The 25,365-nt window shown below is 46.9% G+C and overlaps 1 protein-coding gene across 1 annotated transcript; it reads left to right on the forward strand.

Annotated features, from left to right (window-relative positions):
• Positions 1-1,743: 1,743 nt before the first annotated feature.
• Positions 1,744-22,855, forward strand: LOC309406662 (putative neutral ceramidase C; the record flags this gene model as incomplete). The annotated part of the gene is made up of 20 exons (XM_082001941.1): positions 1,744-1,870; positions 3,629-3,708; positions 4,117-4,266; positions 4,829-5,005; positions 5,389-5,516; positions 6,134-6,211; positions 7,241-7,361; positions 8,831-8,956; positions 9,346-9,432; positions 11,271-11,375; positions 11,510-11,591; positions 12,090-12,205; positions 14,352-14,446; positions 15,060-15,099; positions 15,884-15,979; positions 16,839-16,934; positions 17,582-17,731; positions 18,509-18,568; positions 19,267-19,355; positions 22,666-22,855. The coding sequence occupies 20 exons, from the start codon at positions 1,744-1,746 to the stop codon at positions 22,853-22,855; spliced, it is 2,193 nt and encodes a 730-aa protein (XP_081858067.1).
• Between the last annotated feature and the right edge of the window lie 2,510 nt (positions 22,856-25,365).

A 25,365-nucleotide genomic window follows, 5' to 3' on the forward strand; every position in this document is an offset into this window, starting at 1 on the left:
GGAACCAGTGCTTTGGGGCAGATACGTGGTTTGGTCATGGGCAGAGGAATGGGATCTGCAGTAGGTTTTATCTACTAATACATCTAAGGACACAGGGAACTTTTAAAGGCTTATTTCTACCTTGTGCAGGTGCTTCAGGGAGGGCGACAGGCACGTCTTTGCTTACAAGTGCCGCTTCCCACCAGGCAAGACCATGACATGAATCGCAGGTGCCAGAGCAGGGCGAATCAGAGGTCACCAGAGCTTTTATCGGAGGAGGAAAAAGCATATTTTCCCATAGCTGTATTTTAAATAATTTTTCTTGTTAATTTTTAACGCAGAATAAACCTCTGTCCAAGGAGGAAGAACAATATATAAAAAGCAAACACAAAGAGCTCTGCATATTTCCTTCCAGTACTTAAAGGGAGTTTATAAGAAAGATGGGGACAGACTTTTTAGCAGGGCCTGTTGCCACAGGTCAAGGCATAATGGATTTAAACTAAAAGAGGGCAGATGTAGACTAGATCTAAGGGAGAAATTTTTCCCAACGAGGGTGGTGAAACCCTGGCCCAGCTTGCCCAGAGAGGTGGTAGATGCCCCATCCCTGGAAACATCTCAGGTCAGGTTGGACGGGGCTCTGAGCAACGTGCTCTTGTTGAAGATGTCTCCGCTCATGGCAGGAGGCTGGACTAGATGGCCTCTAACGGTCCCTTCCAACCCAAAGGTTCTGTGATTCTACGATACGATGAAGAAAGCCAGCATCTACATATAAGGGTCCAAGGTAATGGAAAGCTGTCACAACCACTACTTTTTCTATCCAGGAGAGAACTACGCTTGGACATGTGATGGGCTGTGGTTTTCTTGCGCTGAGTTTCCTAAATGGACCTTTATTATGATGACTATATTGTTTTCTGGTGTGCCCTGAGCATGTAAGCAGCAGAAAAGCTACGAGGCTTCAGACTGCAGCATCTCCCTTGGATCCTCAGTGAACGTAGGATCTGGTGGAAGATTGCGGGGTTTATTTAAAAGATTTACTCAAAAGAGTGTGCAAAGTGTCTCAGGAAATGCGGGATCAGTAATTCAGCCACTCACCCTGTCCTGTAGGCCCTCCTGATGGGCAGTGATCGCTGCTCGCAGGAGATATATTTTCGCTGTCTTAAGCAGATTGAAAAATAAATCTGCACTTCCCACCCTTATCACTGCTGCTGCCTGCTCTGACACTGGGGCAGGGGACAGAATGACAGAATCACAGAATCATTAAGGTTGGAAAAGACCTTTAAGAGCATCAAGTCCAACTGTCAACCCAACACCACCATGCCCGCTAAACCATGTCCTGAAGTGCCAGGTCTACACGTTTTTTGAACACTTCCAGAGATGGCGACTCCACCACCTCCCTGGCCAGCCTATTCCAGTGCTTGACCACTCTCTCCGTAAAGACATTTCTCCTAATATCTAGTCTAAACCTCCCCTGGTGCAACTCGAGGCCATTTCCTCTCGTTCTATCGCTGGTTACTTGGGAGAAGAGACCAACCCCCACCTCACCACAACCCCCTTTCAGGTAGCTGTAGAGAGCGATGAGGTCTCCCCTCAGCCTCCTCTTCTCCCAATTGAAGACAGACAAACCATCACCAAACCGTCAGACGCAAACCATCACCAGATCTTTGAGGGTACGATCTGCTGCTCTGGGTGGGATGTGCCCAACATCAGGGCTGTCCCATCTGCCTTCCCCATGGGCTCCTTTCTGCTTTCACAGGTGCCTCCACCATGTGTGGGAAGAGGTCCAAGTGCTCATTCTCCTGCCTAGAGGTGATCCTCATTGTTTGCCTGGTGTTGATGACAACAGTGACCGTGGTGCTCCTTGTCCTCCACTTTCTTGCCGAAGAGACCAACGGCAAGTTGAGCTATTTCAGTCCCACCATTGCAGGCCGCTTGAGTGTGTGTCCAGTGCAGTAATTTAAATTAAAGGGATACAGGCAGAGGGTCACTGGGCCACTTCTGAGCCTTCATAATCTTCTCTGCATGTGGTCTTCTTTCACAACCACAGCATGGTGCTGTTGCTGGCCTCTGAGGCAGGAGTGTGGTGGTCTCTTGGGGCATGGATGGGACAGCCCCCCTTTCCTCTCTCCACCTGGTGGAGGGGTCCCCAAGAGCCCCTCATTCCCAACACCTCACCAAGGGGCTTCACAGCTGTTGCAGTCCCATCACAGCCCATTTATGCCTCCAACCTCATCACCAGGCATGGGGCAGGTGGGAGCTGCTCAAAGTTAACTCTCGATTCTCTTCTAATGTACCCCATGCTTGTCCTCTGGAGAGAGAAAATCCCATAGGGGAAGAAAACGTTTTGAAGCTTTAGGTGTTTCAATGTGACAGAATCCCTTTTCCCAGAGCTGGGGGTCTCCCCTGTCCCAGATGGGGCATCAGCCAACATGTCAACAGTGGGACCTTCCAATTTCTAGATTTTGATCTTGAATTGGATGTAGTTCACACTTTCTTCACCTTTTTAGGTTGTAACATGTAAGAGTTTTGCACAGGTGATTCTTTGTGTGTCATAGCTCTTGGAGGAGGAGGTGGAGGAACGGTAGTCTTAATGGATAGCCCTGTTCACTCATGCTCATTTTAAATGAGAGAAGTGCCCTGTGGGTCTGTGGCCGATGTGAGTGTTTCGCTTCTCCTCTCTTTTAAGTGACAGCCTAGGAAAAGCCAGACTGGGAAGACCGAGCATCCCCTTATCCTGATGACCTGCCTTGAGAGGCAGCGGCTGGCTGGGGAAGACTGTGAGAACAGACGAAGCACATCAAAATATTTTCCCACAGTGTTATCTCAGCCTCCAGTGATTTGTGGCTTTGGGATTTCCTGAGATGCAGAAATTTTTTTTTTTTTTTAATTTAATAGCCCTTAATGGCTTTTCTTCCATGAGTTTGTCCAGGCTCTTCGGCCATCCTGTAAAAGGACTTCTGTACCTTCACGATGGCTGGGATGAGACACGATCTCCTTCAGTAGTCCTTTTCCTCACTGCTGGCCTGGAGGTCATTGCCCAGAGCTGTTTTTCCCTTCTTTGAGCTTCTGCTGGCTCTGCTGTGATTTTTTTTCAGACCAGGGCACCAGCACTGGACACAGGACACGTTTGGAGGCACAAGGGCAACATATGGATGTGCCCCTCTTGTTTCTCCAGTCCTTTCCCAGTAGCTCCTGACATGCCATCCGCTTTTTCTCACTGCTGCTGAGCTGAATTTCTTTGTGTGAAAACAGCTCTTACACCCTCAGATCTGTTTCCTGCATGGTAGTGTTGGGCTTGGAGGCTTAATCAACAAAGGTAGGCTTGCTTCCCCCTCCCTGTCAATCACGACACATTTTACACAGTCTAGTGACCCTGGTTTGTGAGCTCCCTCTGCAGTTCTTCATGCCTGGTCCACCCTTTACCACCCCAAATGTATCACAGCCTCAGCACACTTGGACCATATTGACAGCCTATTTGAAACCCAAGCAGACAGTATCAGCTGGATCCCCTTGTCCATGGGCCTGCTCAGCCCTCTGGGGATGTCAAGCAGGTTTCAGGCATGCAATCTCTTTAAAAAGGCTGGGTTGCCTCTTCTGTTCACAATTCTGCTTGCCCATGTGCCCACTAATCTACTGTTTATTCTTGTTATAGACTCTGGGGAAGTAATAGCAAACTACTTACTGGGCGTAGGTCGAGCTGACTGCACAGGACCTGTGGCAGAAATTCCTCTGGTAAGTTGGGGGAATTGAATGGGCTTGGTGAAATACTGATTTTTCATCATCTCTGAGTATTTTTTTGCAGGGCTTCTGGTTTAGAGACTCTGCCTTTCCAAATGGTTTTTGTCTTCAAACATTAGGTGAAATTTCCTTGAGGATTTGAGCAACCTTATCTAGGGGAAGGTGTCCCTGCCCGTAGCAGAGGGGTTGGAATTAGGTGATCTTTCAGGTCCTTTCCAACCCAACCCATTCTAAGATTCAATGATTCTTGCAATCGCACGGCAAGATAGTTGCAGCTCTGAGTATTCCTATGTTGAATGGCTCCTCTGACCCTCTGGCAAATCTACTTAGGAAAATACGTGCAAATTAATACATCACTCAATATTTTGGCTGTGTGGGCTTGATGGAGTTCGTCCCTTCCAGATGGGATATGCCAAGCCGGACCAGGTGGGCAGCGGGCTTCTCATGCGCCTCTACAGCCGAGCCTTCATCATGGCAGGGCTTGATGACTCCAGGCGAGTAGTGTTTGTCAGCGCTGACATCGGAATGGTGTCTCAGAGACTGAGGCTGGAGGTACATCGTTGGAAATGAATGATTGGCACAGTTTGGGTTGTTGCTGGTGTTAACATTAAGGTTGTGGTCATTGATAAATAACATTGAGCATGACAACACATTGGCCATTTGGGATCTCCTTGCAGTGTGATCTTGGACAGACGTCATGTCTCTGCTAAAGAAGAGCTTTTGATTCCTCAGCAAATAAGGCTGGACTTTGACTGCGCTTTTCCTAGCAGAAAAATTATCACAAATACATTCAAATCACACTATCATGGGGCCTGTGTAATGCCCACAGAGAAGGGAGGGAGATGCCGGAGAACTGGGGACTCCTTGGATGATCTGGGCTTCACTGCAAGATGGCCACAGAGGTCTTCGCTTACCAGATATTATTATTTTAAGGCTCTTGCTAAGTAAACAGCTATAACAGCTATAAACAGCTACTTGTTGTGACACCAGTATGGGAGCATCAGGGAAAAAGAGAAGAGCGAGGAGGAAGATGGATGGCTGGGGGGCTGATACAAATCTCTGTGGCCTTTGGGTGTGAAAAAAGGTATTTTTAGGCCTACCTCCTTCCTCTTAGGTGCTTAAGAAACTGAAGAGCAAGTACGGTGAGCTGTACCGACAGGACAACGTCATCCTCAGCGGCACCCACACGCACTCGGGGCCTGGTGGCTACTTCCAGTACACCCTCTTCTGGATCACTAGCAAAGGGCTAATCAGACCATCCCTCAACGCTATCGTGAATGGCATCGTAAAGGTCAGTGTCATCCAGTCTGTTGCCATGAGAGCCCATGGGGGGAAACTTTTTGTGACTAACAGAGCTCTTGCTGTGATGTTCGTGGTAGCACCTCCAAACGTTGCAGTCTTAAAACACACTTGGAGGTGGGTTTATGCTTACCAGTGAAATCAGATCAAAAATCAAGAAGCCTTGAAGTCTTTCTTTAGAAAGAGACAGTTGTGTGTGGTTTCAAAATTTTATCATAATTTTCTAGAATTTTAGACTACTTAAAAAAAAAAGCCTCCAAATTCCCAAGGAATGGTTAGGGACAGGCAGCGAGGGGAGGAGAGAGTTTTTTTGCAGATAATCTCACATATGCCTTACACGCATGGACTAATATTCCCTGCCTTCCTGCTTTTCAGAGCATTGATATAGCGCATCAGAACATGAAGAGAGGAAGGCTTTTTATAAACAGAGGCACTGTAGAAAACAGCCAGATCAACCGAAGCCCGTTCTCCTATCTTGAGAATCCAGCGTCCGAACGAAGCAGGTAAAAGCTCCTCAAGCGGGAGAGGAACAGTGCCCCGAAGAGGACCCTTTGGTTGGGACCATGACCCAGCCATCTTGCAGCTGGCGTTTCTGGTCATTTGTGGGTTGGTTGAAAATGTGGAGCCAAGACCATGACAGAATGACACTGTTGCCATCCTGGGCGCTTGGGTGTGTGCATCCCTGAAGATTAGTTGCAAGAGTGGGCTTGAAAGTCGTGGTTGCCTCCTCCAAGCATGTGAGGTATTGGTCAAGGATGTGACCTTATGCTTTGTTTTAAAAAAGAAAAAAAAAAAGAAAAGAAAAAAAGAAGTCTTTAGTAGACATTAGCATTTGAATCAGACAGCATTAAAGTGCCATCCTTCGTGCATAAATTTGTATCTGGAGAGAGCTCCTCTCTCCATCCCCTGAAGAAGCAGCGCCTGAGGTGAGCAACAACCATAACTCTTCCCTAACCTTCACACAGCTATTTTCAGGTGCTCTTCTAAGGTCTCACTGTGCTCTGGTATTATCTGTAATAACCTCTTCATTTCCTTGCTCAACCTAGTGGAGGTTTAACATGTCCTAGCAATGCAGAGCTCTACTGCTAAGGGTAGTTCCCTGCTTTGTTTTTTTTTCCAGGTATTCATCCAACACAGATAAAGAAATGGTGATGCTGAAGATGGTAGATGGGAATGGACAGGAACTAGGCCTTATCAGGTACTGGCCACCGAAGTAACATGTTTTTCTCCAAATCCTCACAAACCACAGTTCTGTAGCAGTTCTGTCTTTCTGCACAAGCTCTCCTTCCCAACACTGACCCTTGCCCGCAGAGCACTGCTCCCCGCTACTCAGCAGAGGGTCTCTGAGGGAAGAGTGAGAGCCCATGAGTGCATTACCCAGGTCAGTGTCCCTCAACTACTCTGGGAGATGCAGCAGCCCCTGACCCACCTATGGCTGGGTACCTCTCCTGGCACCACCCAAAGGCATCTGAGGAAGATGACCGCAGCTGGTCTTCCCTTGTAGGGGTGAAGAAAAAAATCCCTTCTGTGGCTCTCACTGTGTCCCTCCAAGCAGATCCTGGCCCCAGCATCTCCAGCACCCTCTTCTCTCCGTTATGTTCTTTAATGGCCCGTGTTTCATGGGGAGCGTGCCACTCCCACAGGCGGCATTTACGACGCCCGCCTTGTCGACAGATCTGTGGGGCAGCGTTTGGCTACACGAAGTTCAGAGCCCGAGGCCAGGCAAATGAAGTAACGTGCAGTAACAAAGTCATAATTGTGTTTTCCTAATTCAGAAGTCACAAGTGAGAGTCTCACTGCGTTAAGAGGAAGGGGAGGGTTGTCTTTTTCATAAGAATGGAAGGGTTCTTTTTTTTCCTTTTTTATACTGTTGACTCCTTGTTTCTCTGAAGCAAGAAAATAAAACCCCCTCCAAAACGTAATTCTCTGGACTCAGAAAAGAGTCAGTTCGGGTCTGAAATGGCTCTTGGTGGCCCTGATGATTACGGTGCCAAATTCTTGTGGCCTCAAGACCTGGACTATCGTAGCCATGAGCCCTCCTGGTCAGGAAGGGAGAGGATGGGAATAAGTCTGCCCTTGTTAATCCATCCCTCGGTACCAGCAGTCTGCGTTTGTATTCTCCCAAAGAAAATTCCCGTAAGTCAATTGCAGATATATAAATTGAACAAGTCAATTGCCAACGTAGAGATTGAACATTTCCTCTGTGTGTCTTCTGACTCCTCTTCAGCTGGTTTGCTGTCCACCCGGTCAGCATGAACAACTCAAACCATCTTGTGAACAGTGACAACGTGGGCTACGCATCTTACTTGTTCGAACAGGAGAAGAACAAGGGGATGCTTCCCGGAGAGGTGGGAGTGTTTTCAGACTACTGAAAGTAATGGGGGAAAAAGTGCTGCAAAGAGGGAGGGGATGGTTGGTGCTTTCTATGGGCCAAAGCAGGTTCTTTCAAACGGCAAAACAGGACAGCAGGGTAAACACAGAGAAAGGAGGACAAAGATGAATGCTTTGATTTATTTGCTTTCTTCCTCCAGAGAAGAGAAATTACAAGGTGTACTCTTGGCTTTCCAAACTAGTAATCAGTGGCACTTATTTAGACTTTAGGAATAAACCAAATTTATTTTGATTCAACTACTGGAAATACTAGAAAGACACGTGGGATACTTGATCCAAAAGGATGTATCGCATCTGTGAAGTGGCATCAAGTCTGTGATCAGCCCCACTTACTTCTTTCCTATGGCCTCCAGCCAGTTCTGCCTTCTGATTTTCATTTATCTGGAAGGTTTGGCATCCTCAGGGTGCAAACACAGCTCCTTTAAAAAACATTACTTCACCCGAAATGTAAATATGGACATGAACCCGCCTCACAGACACTTTGAGTCATGGGTTGATAAGAGGCTGTCCTGTGTGTATGTATCTCCAGCATGTACCTTGAAACAGTTGCCCAATTTCTATTTTTAATACTCTGGGCAGAGGAACAGGTAAAGTTTATACCAAAGATGGAAAATAAAAGAAGTCCACCGAATTCCTGCTTGCAAATGTTTCTTTTTATAGTGGATTATCTAAAAGCTTTTAACAAGACTCGACTCTAGTGCATAGTTATGGGTGCAAGTCAGTGCAAGTTGACATGCAGGCAAAGCTAAGAAGTGTTTGCAAGAGTCAATATTTAGCTGTATGGTCTGCTGGGAACGTTGTGTCTAGCAATCTTAGAAGAGAATGGTTTAAGAGCTGATAATATATCAAAATATCTGGCGTTGACGCATTCCATCTCTAAAAGAGGGGGAAAAAAAAAGACATGATGTGTGGGAGCTGAATTCAGCTGGCACTCAGTGTGTAACCAGCCTTGCTTCTAACGAGTATTGCTTGATGTTAACTCCTGCAGTCAGATCCAATAACTCTCACCTGGTAAATCAGTCATGGTGAAAGCCTGGCAGAAAAAAAAATCCCGTGCAAGGTGCTGCAATGATCCATTAACCTCTGATCAGTAACATCAGAAACTGGGGGCGTGGAGGGAGAGCTGCCACTGGGATGGAAGAGGTAGATGAAGCAACGCTGGCTGGATACCAAGGCAGTGTGAAGGCCCCCCTGAAATGGCAGTTGCATCCTGTGCATCCTACTCGCCCATGCTCTTCCTGTCCCTAACCCTTGGGACACTCCTAAATCCCCATTCCAGTCCCCCCAGTCGCTTCAGAAATGTTTACCAGCATCGCACGCTCATCAGCTGGCTGTAACGCCAGCCTTGGCTGCAGGGAAAGCTGCGGGTGATGTTTGCAATCACTGCAAGGCACTAAACCCATCTGACCACGTCTGGTTTTGGCAGGGCTCTTTTGTTGCTGCCTTTGCATCCTCCAACTTGGGAGATGTGTCGCCCAACACCAAAGGCCCGTTCTGCATAAACACAGGGGAGTCGTGCAACAACCCACAGAGCTCCTGTCCCGTGGGGGGGGTAAGTACGTCTTACCTCATCTACGTTAACTTCTGACGAGGAGGAAACTCGGGGTGGAGCAGCAGATACAGAGCCGGACCGCAACGGTGGACCGTTGTGCATGAAGAGGACATTAAAAAAACCAGCTCTTTTTGGTCTATTCTGGATACCTCCTTCAGGAACTTACTGTGTCTTATCCTCATACACCCTGTTTTCTGGTCATTCAGCCCAAACTTAAATTTTCCTTGCTGCAAAGGTTAGTGTAGTAACACAGTGCCCAAATCTGAGATGGCTAGCAAGAAGCAATTAGCTCCCACAGTATGACAATCACTTGTGAACTCATCCGCTTTGCAGTGCCACGTGTTCTCCATATTAACTCACCACGAGCATTTAAACAAATTTCTTAACAGGCAACGATGTGCATGGCCATGGGTCCTGGTAACGACATGTTTGACAGTACGAGAATTATAGGGCAAAATATCTACTTGAAAGCAAGGGTAAGTAATATTTTGCTTTACGAGTGTGCGTGACTGCTGTTATTGTAGGAATACATGGCCATTTAAGCAGCTTTCTTGCACCTGTTTTTGTGAATGTTTGTAGATTTAAATTACCCTAAAGTCCATATTTGTATGCATAAGGAAAGGTTTCATGATTATTCAGGAAGCACACACTTTTATTTAGATACATCATTGTAGGTGTTGCAGTTTGAAAATGTTGTTTTGGGCTTTTAATCTCAATATTCCTCATGGGTATATAATGTGGATGTTGCTCCTTGTAATCTTCCCCCTCCCTCCCATGCACACATCTCACAGGCCTCATGGTGGGAAAATTGCTGGTGTTGAAGACTCCTAGAAGAGCTCAGAGACACCACCACATACCACTTGTTGGCCAACTTTGGCGTCACACTCCCAAACTAACGCCAATGCGAGTTAAAACGTGCCAGCTTAAACATCCACGAAAGATACTCATCTTGCCCTGCTTGACTGTGCATTTACTCAGCCGGTGTCCTCCACCCTACGGGTTCCCTTACGTCGCCTGTGTCCTTGGGCTCAAAATTCACCTGAATTCACTGGTTCCTCTTCAACGGCTTCATGTAATGTGAGAATAGTCAGTAAGAGGACGTTTTCGGCACCATTTCAGGGACAGTAGCTTGTCGGCACTGGAACGGGTCCAGCAGAGGAGTAAGAACAGAAGGCTTGATCGCAGAGGTTTCCTTTTAATCGCCATTTCAGATGCTTTCCCTGAAGTCACGCCAGGCTGGTCTTGACTTGCAAGTGAAAGACTGTCCCAGTCAGAGTGGCCTGGCATGTGTATCAAATGGCGAGGGAAAGCATCGCTGTCATTTTTAACACTGCAGACTCTTGGCCTTCAAAGGCTGTCCCCTCTATTCCTTCCTGCAGTTACAGGAATGCTACTAAACCTGTATAACTCCTGGCAACACTTTCTACGTACCAACTCGAGGCACGTGTGCCAGAAAACCATTCACTGAAGGCTGAACGGCTTAGCTGTCAGCTGTAGAGCAAATGCGTGGTAAAGTCCATGCGTTTCGAAGCAATGAATGCAACAAAGTGCATCTTTCTCATAGAAAACATTTCTTCTCGCTGGTCTAAGATGTGAGAAACGCAGGGGAATTAGCTCAAGTGGTAAAGCGCTCGCTTGGCATATGAGAGGCAGCAGGACCAATGGCCACATTCTCCAACGCTTTGGTGGGTGTTGGTCTCTTCTCCCAAGTAACCAGCAATAGGACGAGAGGAAATGGCCTCAAGTTGCGCCAGGGGAGGTTTAGGCTGGAGATTAGGAAAAATTTCTTTACAGAGAGAGTGGTCAAGCATTGGAACAGGCTGCCCAGGGAGGTGGTGGAGTCACCATCACTGGAGGTGTTCAAAAAACATGTGGACGTGGCACTTCGGGACATGGTTTAGTGGGCATGGTGGTGTAGGGTTGATGGTTGCCCTTGATGATCTTAAAGATCTTTTCCAACCTTAATGATTCTGTGATTCTGTGAAATGCCAGAAGGTTGCAACTGGGAAAAAGAAGTTGCCATCCTTGTGGAACAGGGGCATGTTTCATCTGTAGAAAGAAAGGCATGCACAAAACTGCTGATCACAGAGTGTCCTCCCTATGTTGCTTGAGACAGGGAGAGCTTGCAGGACTCGGGGCATGCAGGGTGATAGAAACAAAGGAGCTTGGGAAATAACATTCTTGCTTTAACACCTGGAAGAGACCATTGGAAGGTGTCAACAGAATGAGGAAATAATTCCTATATCTGAATCTCGGAAGAGCTGGGTTCCTGATTTCTTCTTCCTCACGGATTTCCACCTTGTGTGTCCCTTAGGAGCTGTATGAAAAAGCTTCCCAGGAGGTCACAGGACCCATCAGCTCAGCTCACCAGTGGGTGAACATGAGTGATGTCTCGGTGGAGCTCAATGCCACACACACGGTAAGAGCTCCCAGGAGCTCCCGGGACGCAGGCATAAGGAAGGAAGAAATATTATGTTCTCATAGCAGGATTTGGCACGCCGAGGGGAACCGGTTTTAAAATATCTCTCATATTTTTTTCCCTTTCTGATTAAGGTTAAAACATGTAAACCAGCCTTAGGACACAGCTTTGCTGCAGGGACTATTGATGGAGTGGGGGCTTTCAACTTCACACAAGGTAATTTAGGGAGCAGATATCTATATGGCTCCATACAAATAGGGAGGACATGGGGCATCCCCCAAATAGATTCAAACCCCCAGTGTCATTTGAGAACATCAAAGGCTGGTTGAATCACAGTCTCCAAAGGGATGTTTTTTTAGGAAGGTGTGATCTTACAGCCCCCTCACGAGTCTGTCTGTGTTCATCAGAAATCTTCTGGAGAAGGATATGGCCATGCTCTGAAGGAAGGAGAGCACTGGCTGGGGAGCGGGGAGAAGAAAGAGCTGTCTTTGGGGCAATCCTTCCCATTTGTTCTCATTACTCGAATGCTGCCAAGACGGAGCTCAGCTGGGCTAAAGCTTGGCTTCTCACACCACCCCAGCAAAGGGATAGTCAGAATCTGCTGGGAAGTATCCTATCCCACATAAGCAGGGAGGGGGCAATAAATGAGTTTTCTGTGTGATAGCTGCTGGGGCAGCTGAAGGAACAGCATTTAAAAGATGTTTCCCCCTCAAGGCTCCACAGAAGGGGATCCATTTTGGGACGAAATCCGGGACCAGTTGCTGGGAGAGCCGTCCAACGAAACGAAAGCCTGCCACAGTCCCAAGCCAATCCTCTTTAGCACCGGAGAGGTAAGGACACACTGGTGTGTGCCCTGGGAAGTGCCGAGATTGCTGATCTGGGCTGGGTTTTGGTAGAGCACTACAGACAGTGTCCGTGCCAGCCCATATGGTGAAGAACAAGGAGGGAGAGAGAGCTGCATGGGCTTTGAAGGCATGAAGATAGAAGGCAAGAATAAGTGTTGTCATTAGCTTGCATCAGAGTAGGAAAGGTGGAAGTTCTCCTCTTGCAGAGAATCTTTTCCATATACCCCAGAAGGAGGGACCAGATCCACTGCTCTGATTAGGGCCAAAAAACCTAACTGAAGATCCACTCTGGTCTAATTCTCTGCCAGCGAAACAGCCCTGAGTAGGAGGTACAGGGAAAACGCATGAGGTCAGGGAAAGCCAAGGGTGCGTGGAGCTCAGCGTTAATAGCTCTGGGTGGATTTTTCTTCCATCCTACCATTAGTTTCCTACCTTGATCCATGAGAGGACTTTTCTTTTTGTCCTGTGGCAGACTGGTCTGCAAAATGAAATAACTTGTCATGGTGCCTTTTGGAAGCTCTGGGGACTGTATCAACTTACCCACCTTCTCAGTGGTGCCTTCAAAGGTTTCTACCAGGCTTTGACTTCCTCGGGAAACGTTCTGTTGATTTCTCTGCTTTTCTGTCGCGTTTATGCAACTGTCTGACGGTTCTGTGAGCTCTAATATCGACTGATGCCAGACTTACTCATACTCAGGTAGAATCGCCCCAGGCTCAGGCTGGAGGTACCCTGGGGTGGGGGTCTCCAGCCTGACACCGCTCCCAGCAGGGCCAATGCCGCAGCTACAGCAGGTTGTGCAGGGCCGTGTCCAGGCAATTCCGGGCAGTCAGCAAGGATGGAGATCCCGCACTGCACGGGGCCCCATCCCAGGCACGGAAGGGCTATTTCTTAGGGCCAGGCTCTGCCGAGCTGCTGCCCCATGGGTCCCAGCCCATTCCCATGCTCAGGGCTGCTCTGTCCTGGGCAGGACTTGGTGTTTGTTCTTACTGAACTTCCCCCAGATCCTACTTACGACTTCAGAAGAAAACTGATGCCCTGTTTTCCACCTGCTCTTGCCTTGGCATGAAGGCTAATGCAGTGTAGTGGAGCGGGGCCATGCCCAAAGCCCTTCAGAGCACTTTGAGGATGCCGTCTGGATGAGGTGATTTGTTGCTGTTCCTTTCATCAGCCTCTTCAAAAGCTTCCCTACCGTCACTTTGTGTTCAATCAGCTCCTCACCTCACCTTGCATAAAAAGAGGTCCCAGCACAAAGCCTCCTCCCACTCCGCCTCCTCCATCCAGGGTGGTGCTGCTGAGAAGAAATTACACTTTATTCTTACAACTTTGTCACCTTCTGAGCATCCTTCTACGGATGCTCTGGCAGGCCTCCTGCTTCTGATGTGCTTCACAAGGTTTTGCCATTCATGTTTTGCCCCCGGTAAATTGCTCCTCAAAAGTCTTTTTGGCTTGCTGGAGTGGGAGTTTTGCATTTCGTTTGCTGGAGCCCTGTCACCATTGAGGTCTTGTTCTTAATTTTGTTTTAACAGGCTTCATCATTTTTATCTAGCTTTTTTTTTTTTTTTGCCTTTTTTTTTTTTTTGAGATGAAATGCCGCGGTAGCGTGTGTTTTGGCTGCTGCGACGGTGCTGAGGCTGAGAGTGCGGTGTGGTCCCTGCTACGGGGCGGTTTGAAGTCAGGGCTAGATGATCCCTGAGCATCACCCTCTGGGTGACTTAGAAACTCTCCCCCTGCACCACGTCCGTCCTTTCCCATCGCCACCGCACGCTCCGATTCCACTCCTTCGCTTTCGCTGTCCTGGTCAGACGCTCAGCCTCGCGGATCCTAACACGATCCCGTTCCCGCGCAGGTGAGGGGTTTCCAGGTGCTACCCTGACTTTATTTGCCCACTTTGCTTTAAGCTACCCCTCCGGCAACACCTTTTTTTTGCCTGGCCCGTAGTATTTACGTGTGCCGTATCTGCCTGTTGTGGTCAGACAGCTTGCTGTGCATGTGGAGGTAAAACAATTTCTCACGTGCCCATCTACAATTTACATTTATTTGCCTGATTTATGACCGTAGGAAGGAAAATGCTTCGGCTGTCTTTTTTTTGCTATTATCCTACAATGTCATATCCACTTTTTTCCCACCTCAGATGACTCGGCCTCACCCATGGCACCCCGACATCGTGGATGTTCAGATTGCTGCCGTCGGATCGCTGGCAATCGTTGCTGTTCCCGGAGAGTTCACGTATGTATTTCTTTGGTCTTGTTCTACGCATTGCAGCTGGCAACGTTTCGTTCCAACTACCCACAATAATTCTGCCTGCAGGGAGAAAGGCTAAAAATCGTCCCAAATATGTGCCAGCTGTGCTGGCACTACACGTATATGTCCATTGCATGTAGTTACTTGTGTACCGTCTCCTCTGGTTCCCCGGGGTTTCCCGTTTTCTTCCCCGCTCTGTGAACTATCCATGGGAGTGAACGAGCCGCAAACAAGCTTCCTAAGCAGCTTTAACTGTTCATTGCAAAATGCAGGTTCAATGAAAAGAAAGGAACTTGTTAGCTCCGACTTCTCTGTTTTTTTCCCACGCCACCGACACTGGAAGGATGAATTGCACCGACTGTTGGGGGTGAAAATCTGAATAGGATAATGATTTATTCCTAGCACCTTCTCCTACCCCACACCCCTGGCTGTGATGGGGTGTGTGCAACGTTTTGAGGTGTTTTGGTGTCGGAGAAGCCCCAGGGGATGCTGAGCAGCGCTGCGAGTGCTGTGTGGATGTCCGGTGGCGTGCTGCGTGCCCAGCCAGCTTTAGCTCCTGCCTTTCTGGAGACTGATGTCGTTCTCGTAATGCCCTTAGGACCATGTCTGGACGCAGGCTACGGGAAGCTGTTAGAAGAGTAAGTCGCTGAGGAAGAGGTTTCTCCAGAGCGCAGCACATCTGGAACTTCACGTTTCTTGATCCTGCTGGTTTTTCCCTCGTCTCCTCCCCGCTGGGGTCGTGGGTCTCACGTCTCACAGACGTTTCCTTCTCACAGTTGCTTCAGAGACGCATTTTGCCCGTGGTTACTGACATGCAGGAGGAATTAATATCTTCCCCCAAAGCAGCAAACCGATCAAATTTCAATGCATTAAGCCAACACAAGCTAATTCAGCTGGGGTCCAGGCATAACTGACACTAGCAGGAGTTTTGTCTCCGGGACGGCGGGGTTTAGCTTCTTAATCCCTACCAGGATTTCGCAACATGAGAACAATTGAGAAAACATGGCAAATGTATTTTTTCCATTTTCCCGACTGATACATGCTATTCTCAGCTGCCGCCTGAAGAGCATCTTAATCTCCACAACACTGAGCCTGTCTCACATAGTTGTATCACCAATTTTTTTAGGAGTAGACAGACATCAGATTAAAAAAAAAAAAACCTAAATTTATTGAATTTACTGGAGTATGAGGTAATTTCTCCTCTTTTTCTTTGAGAAGTGAATAAGAGACATTAATAAAGGCAAATTCGGCTTTTAGGGTTGCATTCCTGAACATCCAGCCCCTCCCCACCCCCCAGCTTTGTATTCTGTCCTGGGTAATAATAGTAATAATGATAATAACAACAACAACAACAACAATGACAACAATATAATTGTGCATTAAGTAGTTGTTACAAGATAAGTGATTTATTTCCTTTCTTAGGAATTTGATTCTCATGGTAGACCAAGAATGGATGTCATAATTGCAGGTCTGTGCAATGTCTACACCCATTACATTACCACCTATGAAGAATACCAGGTAAATATTAAAATTGCGGATTGAACACATTTAACTGAGTTCAGCTTTTGGCTATATGGGATGACAATTCATGTGAAATTGTGTATGTTTAGAGTACTTTTCCTTTGCCGCAAAAAGCTGAAGAGTCTGTGGCAGAAATCATGAGACCTCCTTGTTTATTCTGGCCTAGACGACACGGTCCAAGGGCCAATGTGGTTTCCTGACCGTAGCTAGAGAGCACGTATGGATGCTTTAATGTGGAAATGGTCAGATGTACTGAAGGAAGTTCAGATCTATTTTAGCAATCTTCTGGTGACTTGGATGAATTAGAAATTATCTTCCTAAAGTGGCAAAATTGCCAGAAGAAAGATTTGGAGCTGTAAGGTCATAAGGTCAACATGATTTGCAGTGCCATGTTGCTGTGGAAAAGATGGCAATATAGCTTGCAAGACCCGGTTTTAAGGGTCCCTACAAGGCATGGCAGATGCTGGCCTGTAAGGAAGATGTGGACCATCGGATGGACTCCTGGGGTTTAGAAACCCTAAACTGGGAGGAAAGGTTGGAAGAACTGGGGTTGTCCAACCCAAAAAGTTGGAGAGGAGGTGACCTACATCGTAAGCTTTTAAAAGAGTAAAAGAGCTGTGATAACTGGAAGAGTGACAACCAGTCCTCCCTGTTTGCGACAGGTTGGAGAATGAAGAGTAACCTGAAATTGCGGCAGAAATATTTAGGCAAGTTGTCGGGCTGTCGCCCTAGCAGTAAGGGAGTAAACCAACCCCCGCAGGTGTAGTGCTGATCTTGTCTTGGCACAGTAGGATGAGCTGTATAAACTGCTCAAGAGTCCTTCAAACCCTCTTTTTCCAAATTTGTCCTTTGCTAGGTTCAACGATATGAGGCTGCATCAACTATTTATGGGCCGCACACGCTTTCTGCTTATATTCAGCTGTACAGAGGACTTGCAAGGGCTATTGCTACGGTAATCAAAATTTTCTGTATGCCACATGCTGCTAGAGACATTTAAATCCTGTAAAAGGTGATGGCTATATTGGTTCCTCAGCGAGGTTGCGTGATTGCTACCCTCTCTTTTCTTATAAGAAACCTTTGAGCTTTGAGAAATTCTCATGTGGTATGAAAATAATTCCTGTCATGGGGCTCTCATACCACTTGAGAAATTATGGGGGTTTTTTCGTTCAAAGTTTAGGAAAAAGGTACCTCCAACCTTTCAGCATGGCCTGAAGTTGCTGCTTTTCTACCAAGAGGGGAAAAAAGCCTGGTACATTTCTGCTGTACATGGCAATGTTCGTCACCGTCGTATCTGTGGACCATGTGAATATGCAGGACCAGTGGGTGGGCGCTGCCTCCTGAAATCATGGGATATGCTGGCAGGTGGATTTGGGGGACCTCAGCAACCGGGCAGCGGGATTGCTGCCGGGATTGCTCCTGCATGCAGAGCACAGATGAAGATCCTCTTGTTTGTTTTTAAGCTCACTTTATTGCCCTTGTTCTTAAAATCTACCTAAAGCAATGGACTTTGGGACAAAGAGCCACAGCAGTGACATGATTTATCAGGGACATCCTGGTTATCCGTATGTATGTATAATGAGCACATCTTCCCTCTCCCAGAACGCAGTTCAGGATTTGCCGTGTGGTCCAGAGCCCCCAGTTTTCAACATAGGTAACATGACCATGGTGCCTCCTCTCGCTGCCGATCGCGTGCCGGCAAATAAGGCATTTGGGGATGTGCTACAAGAAGTCAGACAACAGTATCGAGAGGTGAGAGCTTCAGGGATTTGCTAAAACCTGTTTAGGAAATCATCTTTAAATCCTTACCCCTCATCCAAGAAGGTCTATGTTTTCTAAAGGGTCATGGTGTTCTCAGCCCAAGAAGGTCTCCTTACTCTTAGTGGTCGTGGTTGAAAGGGCAGAGACGGAGTGTTTTCATGCCAATGTCATTGTACTGAACATGATTAAATGGGTGAACGAAAGGGAAAATAAAAGCCCTTTATTCAACATGAAGAAGATTTCCCCTTCTGCTTCGACATAAAATAACAGTTGATGATTAAATAGGCAAATATTGTACAGTGATTTCTGTACAAGCAGAAGTCAGGTCACCTTTGATACCTCTGGTATGGAATGTAAATGAGATAAAAATGCCAGAAAGGGTTCAGTTTTCAATGCCTAAAATTTAGATATGGTGTTCAGAGCAAGGACTCTCATCTCATTGTTGTCTCCAGCAGTAAGGGAGGACAAAGGCAGGGAGGCACCCTTAAAAATCTCACCGATTTCCTTCCCTCTTTTACACAGAAATCTTATGTGCTATGGTGGAGTTTATCCAGCAAGCAGGACAAGTGGAATGACAAGGCACAGAATACCAGTTCACAGTTGTCCATTGTTATTGCAACAAGTGAAATTATAAAGAATTTAATACAAAACCAAAAAAAATACAAAAAACAACTACCCATTAAAAAACTCATACGGGGTCTTCAAAGGATGTTCTTAATGTGCAATATGCTGCTCGGTTTTTAATACAAATCTCAATTTCCTTCACAGAGGGAAGTTGCTGAAGTAACTTTTGTAGGTGCAAACCCCAGGAACTCTGCAGAAAACGCGGTAAATATGACGCAACAACATTGGAATTGGGGATGTTGGGAATTAGTGAATGTTTAGTTACTGTCTCTGCCTGATGCATTTCAATCTTTGATGTTCAGGTTTCAGGAGAAGTAAGACTGGGTGCTTCCAGCACTTCTCTTCTTTGCTGGGAGTTCAGAGAAGATAGTTTCTCCCTTTAGCGTCTGCTTTGGGAGTTCACAACACCAGAATGCTTTTGGGGCAAAGTCTTTAATTTGGTCAGATATGGATCATTCATGATCTCTTCATACTATTGAAGTCGAGGGTGCCAATGTCGTGCGTTAGGCACTCTTTCTCTGTCGGTACCCAGTGCCATCCCGTCGTAGCAAGCATGGTCTCTAGTCTCCATCCTATCAGCTCAGTGCATTATTTTAATAAAATAAAGAAAATTAGAAAATTACTTAACCTGTCCCATCACTCATCTTGCATAGACATTGATAGCAAATACCACACCTGTCCGTTCTCTTTTTAATGATCAAGTTCTTTACTTGTTCTCTGCGTCATTTTTTAGCTTAAATTTGTGCTTTGTCAGTGAAATATAAGCTTTTTTGCTAGTAATTACTGCATTTGCCAGTAAAGCACACAGAAGCATAGTCCCTTCTCCGGCTTAAAGTGGCACAGAAAAGTAGGGACATGCCTGTCCCTTCAGTGCCTGGATAATTCTCTTATTTTTATTCCAGACTGAACACAACTTCCTGACGGTGGAGAGATACACCAGCACTTCAGACAGCTGGCACGTGGTTCAGAACGATGCCTCCTGGGACACCAGGTGGGTGCCCTGAGCAGATTTCACGGTTCCACAGACTCCATGGAGTAATTCAGGTTTAACCTGAAGGGCTTCATTTCTGAGCTCCCAACCGTAGGTTGGTCTTGTCCCTGTAGGTGATGCTCTCTGGGGGCAGATCAGTCCGTATTTGGATGGTTAACTTCTCAAGACCACAACAATCAGTCTTCCCCTTGGGTCTACCTTCTGCAACGAAGGCTTCTAAGTTTGGGAAAGGTAGAAGAGCAAGAATTACAGAAGATTTGTGGTCCAACTCTGTCATAGCCTATATCCATCCACCTGCTGTAGTGTGCTGGTGAATAGGATACCGAATAGAAAACACGAGAGCCTCAACGCAGCAGGGTTTTCATCGGGAAAAACTGGCCAGATTTGCTGTGCATCATAAAGTAGAAACAGTCAACAGTTTTTAAAAAAGATTGTAAGAAAACAAAGTTAAGGTTAGAGGTGTCAGTCTTAAGGACAAATATCCACCAAGCAGCAAAGCTGATGTCGCCTTTCGGAGCTAGACCATAAGGCAGCACACAAAATAGGAATACCAAAGGCATCTTTTGTTGAACATTCGGTTTCAAGTTACTTCTTTGTTTAAATAAAACCAGACATTTTCCCACCTGCTTCTGCCACCTATCTGTGAGAAGCCAGACTCCAAAAAACATCCATCTTGGGATCTTCTGACCTTGCAATGTCCCAGTGCAAACATGTAACATCCGAGGTCAGAGAGGTAACGTTCCTGACAGCTTGGCTTCATCGGGAAAGTCTTCCTCTGGATTTATAATGGGTGTTTGATAGGGCGTAATGCTCTCTGCCCAAGTGCAACCAGCTGCTTTCTAAAACTAATCCAGTGGCCAGGACTCTGTCCCAACATGGGAGATGTATTCCTACGGGCACTTGGGGCTCTTCATTTCTAAGTGCTTGCCCTCTGTTTAACGCTTGCGCTATGTCACCTTGTCGCTCTTGTTGGTGTCACCCTTTCCGGTCAAGTTCCCTATTTGAGTAAGGGAAATAATGGCATTTTATCACCCATATACGTAAGCCCTGCCTTCTTCCCTTTGGAAAGGAAGAACCCAACAGATTTCCCAAAACCTTGTCCAGGAACACAGAAAATGTTTTATAACACATCACTTGAGAAGATGAAAAACACATACAAGTGCAAAACCTGAAGAATGTGCTGCCGTTGATGCTGGAAAGACGGGAACCTAGACATCTTCTTTTCCTTCCTGAGGAAGGTCAGGCTTTGGATCTCTGAACGATGCTTAAATACTTCTGCTGATAAGGAAGAGGAGCTGTTTGGCCTTTTCCTGCCTAAAGGGGCTGGCCAGAAGGCAAACCAATGCAGAGGGTAGTGTCTCCCTTCCTGGTGCCCCAGGAAAGCACCAAACACCACAAGAAAGGGGAAACGGTTCTGTTAAGATGAAAAGAGCCACTTTTTACAGTATCAGTGTGTTAGCTTTGAAATGTCAGTGATTCACGTGATGGGGACAGGAGGCATCAAACGTTCTTGCTAGATATTAGTGGAGTCAGACTGTGTTTGTTTCAGCACAGGAAAAATGAACATGCGCTACCGTTGAACGTGCTGACATTGCAATAGGAGACTAGCACAAGGCAACGCATTATTTGTTAGCTTAGTGTTGCAAGGCGTTAAATAGCTTATAGCCGCATTTGTAAAATGCCTATTTTCAGGGACCAAAAGATAGGAAGGTTTACTTAAGGGAGGTGCAGCTTTCGGGGAGGAGATAGCTGTTATCTGCCCTGTGCTCGCTGTTGCAGCAGGGACAAATTCAGTGCAGACTTGCGGCTTCGCTGGATGCTGTCTTGGTGTTTGCGGTAGAGATCTGCTTGGCCGCACCCTGCGTCTGCCCTGGGGGCAGTAATTGCTTTTTTGGGACTGTTTAGGAGGAGGGGCTGAGCTGCAGGCAGGAATTTGCCTGGCCCTGCCTTTAGCAAAGAGCCAACAGAGATAAGACATGGTTAAATCCCCATGAGCTCATCTGTGAGAAGCCTCTTCCCAGGTGGGATCTGAGCTACGTTCCAATTCCCGAGTCCCAGAGTGGTGGTCCTGCTTCACTGAGCCTGGAGGGCAGGGTGGGGAGGAGGCTGGATGGTGGCACAGATCTCACAGCAGCATTTTTAGGACACAGCGTAACAGCCAGGCTCAGGCTGCAAGTCTCTGGTCCAGCCCAGCTCCCAACATGGCCAGCATCGCAGCTATAGCAGGTTACGTGGGACAATGTCCAAGCGAATCGGGGAGATCTCCAAGGATGGAGATCCCCCACCATTTCGTGCCTTGTGTTGTCGCCTTGCTGTCACCTCCCAAGACAACATGGTCTTTGTCCCAAGGCAAACCAGTGCCATCCGCAGCCAAAACCTTGGACAAGAGCAACCAGGTGGATACATGGGCCCTGTGTCAGCCTGTGGTCTCTGTTTACCAAACCGAATTTCCCCCATCATTCCCTGGTTTTCACCCAGTTATGTCTGTAAATATTTATTTCAATCTTCTCAGTAAGACCGGTATGGGGAAACTTTTTACTACCATTGCCAATGAATCAATATGTTTGTTCATCTGTTTTCCTTCAGTTAAAGCCCTGAGATGGGGGTACTATCTCAGTAGGGCTTGATAACTCTCATGTCTGGCCGGGATGCAATTAGGGGGATATCCAGCAGTGTCCCTCATTGGCAGTTTGATACAAGAAGAGCGGGTTAATCTCCTTCATCTCCCCAGGAAGTGCTCCATCACAGCTGGCTGAAAAATCCCTTGCCCCCAGGTGGTGTGTGGCTGGCTGTAGAGTTTTGAGGTTGAGCAGAAGCGGTTTTGCACAAGGAACATGCAAAAGAAAATGGGAGTCTGTTGTGGAAATGGGTGCCAGAAGCCCTGAGCTCGATGACGATAGATTTTGCTTGTGACCTTCAATAAATACTCATCCTCTTGGTTCAGCATTCCCTTGTGCAGGGAAGATTAAGCTGACGAATATTGCTCACAGAGGTAAGTTGTATGGGGTTAAGATACGGAGTTGAATGTAAGAACATGTTGGTAGAAATATTATTCACCTGCAGAAAGGACCACTAACTTATTTTTCCACGTTTCCAGATATTTTTCAGCCCTGATGGGTTTTGGGTTGGCTTGTTGGTTGCTGCTCTGATAGCCTAAATATATGAGGAAAGGTTAAAAGAAGCTCTTAAAATATACTTAACCAGAGTGCTGGAGTGCATCCATCTCATTCCACATAGTGAGCTCTTGGGATATTAAAACAAATGAAAAGTAGATTTTCTTGCTGACTGCAGTTTTTGGTTTGTCTGCTAGGTTTTACTGGACCAAAGGATTACTTGGTCGGAGCAACGTGACCATTGAATGGCATATCCCGTGTGGCACAGAGCCGGGCGTCTACAGGATACGGTACTTTGGGCACTACAAGAAAAAAGTGTCTAACAGTCACGCTGTCTCTATTCCATTTGAAGGCACATCTTCAGCGTTTGAAATCACAGCTCTGTAGGCGATCTCGTTCATTAAAGGAATTGTTTCCTTTGAGCAGTAGATTTGATATCTGCGATGTTCACAATGCACAACTGGGAGGTTTTTTGTGGCATATGTGACTCTATACATCATTGCTGTCCCTTGTGTGCTGGCGGTCACCCTTTGCTGTGCAAAGCTCAACTTCCTGCAAAGTTTTGACTTTTACCTGGAATTCAGTATCACTAGTCCAATGTATTCTTATTCAGGCGGTTCCCGACCGGGTCAGATCTCGTTGCAGTTGATTCTTATTGTAATAAAAGATGCAACTCTTTTTCTTTAGTCATTAAACAAGTGCTTACTGATTGTGAATAGCCTCTCTCGGAGAGAATTAGTATATATCAGGAGCTAATCCAGACCATAAAATAGTCCATAAAATTGAGCCCAGTCCATAAAGCTGGAAAGAGCTGTTGAGTTCACAAGGCATCAGAAGAGAAGACTCCTCAGTTGTGCGTGAAGTGCAAAGCTGACCTCTTAGCGTGGTAAAGGGATAAATAGGATAGATACTCATCAGAAAGGTTTGACTATTGTTTCATTTAATCATTCTGGTTTAGGGCATTTGGAGGAGTCGTTCCCTGAGTTAAAAGCCAGTATAGGCTACAGGTGGTGGTGGGGCAACAATGTCATATGAAGCGAATTGCACATAGTTCTCCATAAATCAATGGTCTTGGTTTCACAGGTGCCTGATGAGAGTGGCTGTATAGGGTCCTACTTCAGAGGTCTTGAGTGAGGAAAGAAAGGTCAGTCACTTGCAAAATAGAATATTGAAGCAGTTGGCAGGTTTTTTCCTGCTAGACTGTGTTATTTTCTTTCAAAAATGTCACTTTTGAACTGACCAGTGTGCCAGATGGGCTCAGTGCTGCCCACCACGTCATTTCAAGCAGTTGCTGGGCAAGTCTTTGGAAGAGAAGCCCTCTGAAGGACCTCAAATAATTACAAGTGGCCCAAGAAACTACAGATGGGCTGGAGGCCACCGAGTGCCTGGAAGGACTACATATGTTTGCTCTGATTTTATGACCTGAAGCCATCATGCATCTGTGGCACAGCCCAGAGGCAGGATGCTGGGTGAGAAAGACTTCGGGGCTGACTTTGTCCACTCTTCTTGTCCTTGTGTTAAGCTCCTGCCCAGCCCTCTGACCACGGTAAAGGGCAACAGATGGCATTTTACCTTCTAAATATCTCTTTGGGGCACATTAAAAAGATCAGGAATAAGGATGCTTGCATGTGCCAGAGGTTGTTTCAATAAGAGGGTGTCATGGGAGGGCACTGGGGTTACACCAGGGGCCATATGCAGGGTGGGCATTTCGGGAGGGACCTGCTGGTGAAGGAGAACGTGCAGCTGCTAGCAAAAGGAGTCTGGTGTCCAACCAGAGCAGGGCTGGATTTCATCGCAATATACTGCAGATGGAAATCAGTAAGAACTGATTTTACAGATTAAAGCTGTGGGTCAGGCACCTCTGAACAGACCTCATCCCGCTTCATTTTAGCATCAGGAAGGACACAAGGTGAGCAGGCTTTGGCTGGATGAAGGGCTGCCCAGAGCCGATGGCCAGAGCCTGAATCACGTACAGGTAGGTCACTAGAAGGGCTTGTGGTGCCCTTCCAACCCACATGAGAGATCAATGGAGGGTTTCATCAAAGCACAGAATGAAGATACCTTGAAGGGGCAGAAGGACAGTCCCAAAACCTGTTGGCTGAAAGGGTTTCAACACAGAAAATTCCCCAGAAAGGTAGAGTATATTCTGTGGGTTTCAGGAGCTGGGTGGACAAAGCCATGACCACCTTGACCCAGTGCTGGAGGCAAGTCCCACCTGAGGTGCCTCCCACCAGCGCTGCCGTGGAGTGCCGTACGCAGGGATGGCTCTGCAGTCCCCAAGTCTCTTCCAGCCTCCGTAAGTGGTAGATCCAGGGCCCGCAGGGAGAAGAAAATATGCCTTTCAGGTCTGGATTTAGGATTCTTATAGTGTCTTACAGCTAAACAATTGTAAATGTTTAATAAGCTCCAACAACACGTACGAATTTTGTATGCAATCTCTTTAATTCTTCAGAGAATTGTCGGTCAGATAATTTTGCCTCCCTTTAAAATCAGTAGGAGCAAATGAATTATTCATTTTAAACCAGCTGCAATCAGGCTGAGAGATCCCCACCCGGAGGAGCTCAAAGCAGTCGCAATATTGAGTCAGGAAAGAGAGAGCGTTGGAAGAACAGCACTGGGAATCGAATCCCTGAAGACGCTTTTCATGTCCTTTCTTAATAACTCACCCAGCCGCCCTGCCCTCCTCGGCAAAATCGGGATCCGGGCAGCAGCGGAGGATGCTGCCCCAGCATCTCGCTGTGCCATGGGGCAGGCTCGGTCAGTGCGGCGATGCTCAAGCTACGAAACGGTCCAGCAAGTTTCTTGCAAAGTTTTTCCCGCTTTTTCCCGGGTTTTCACGCGGAACCGTGCGTGGTGAAACAGGTCACAGCCCCCTAAAACAGGGTCAGATCATTTTT

Source organism: Phaethon aethereus, assembly GCF_964289735.1.
Source record: "Phaethon aethereus genome assembly, chromosome: 7".
In the NCBI taxonomy this organism is placed as follows: Eukaryota; Metazoa; Chordata; class Aves; order Phaethontiformes; family Phaethontidae; genus Phaethon; species Phaethon aethereus.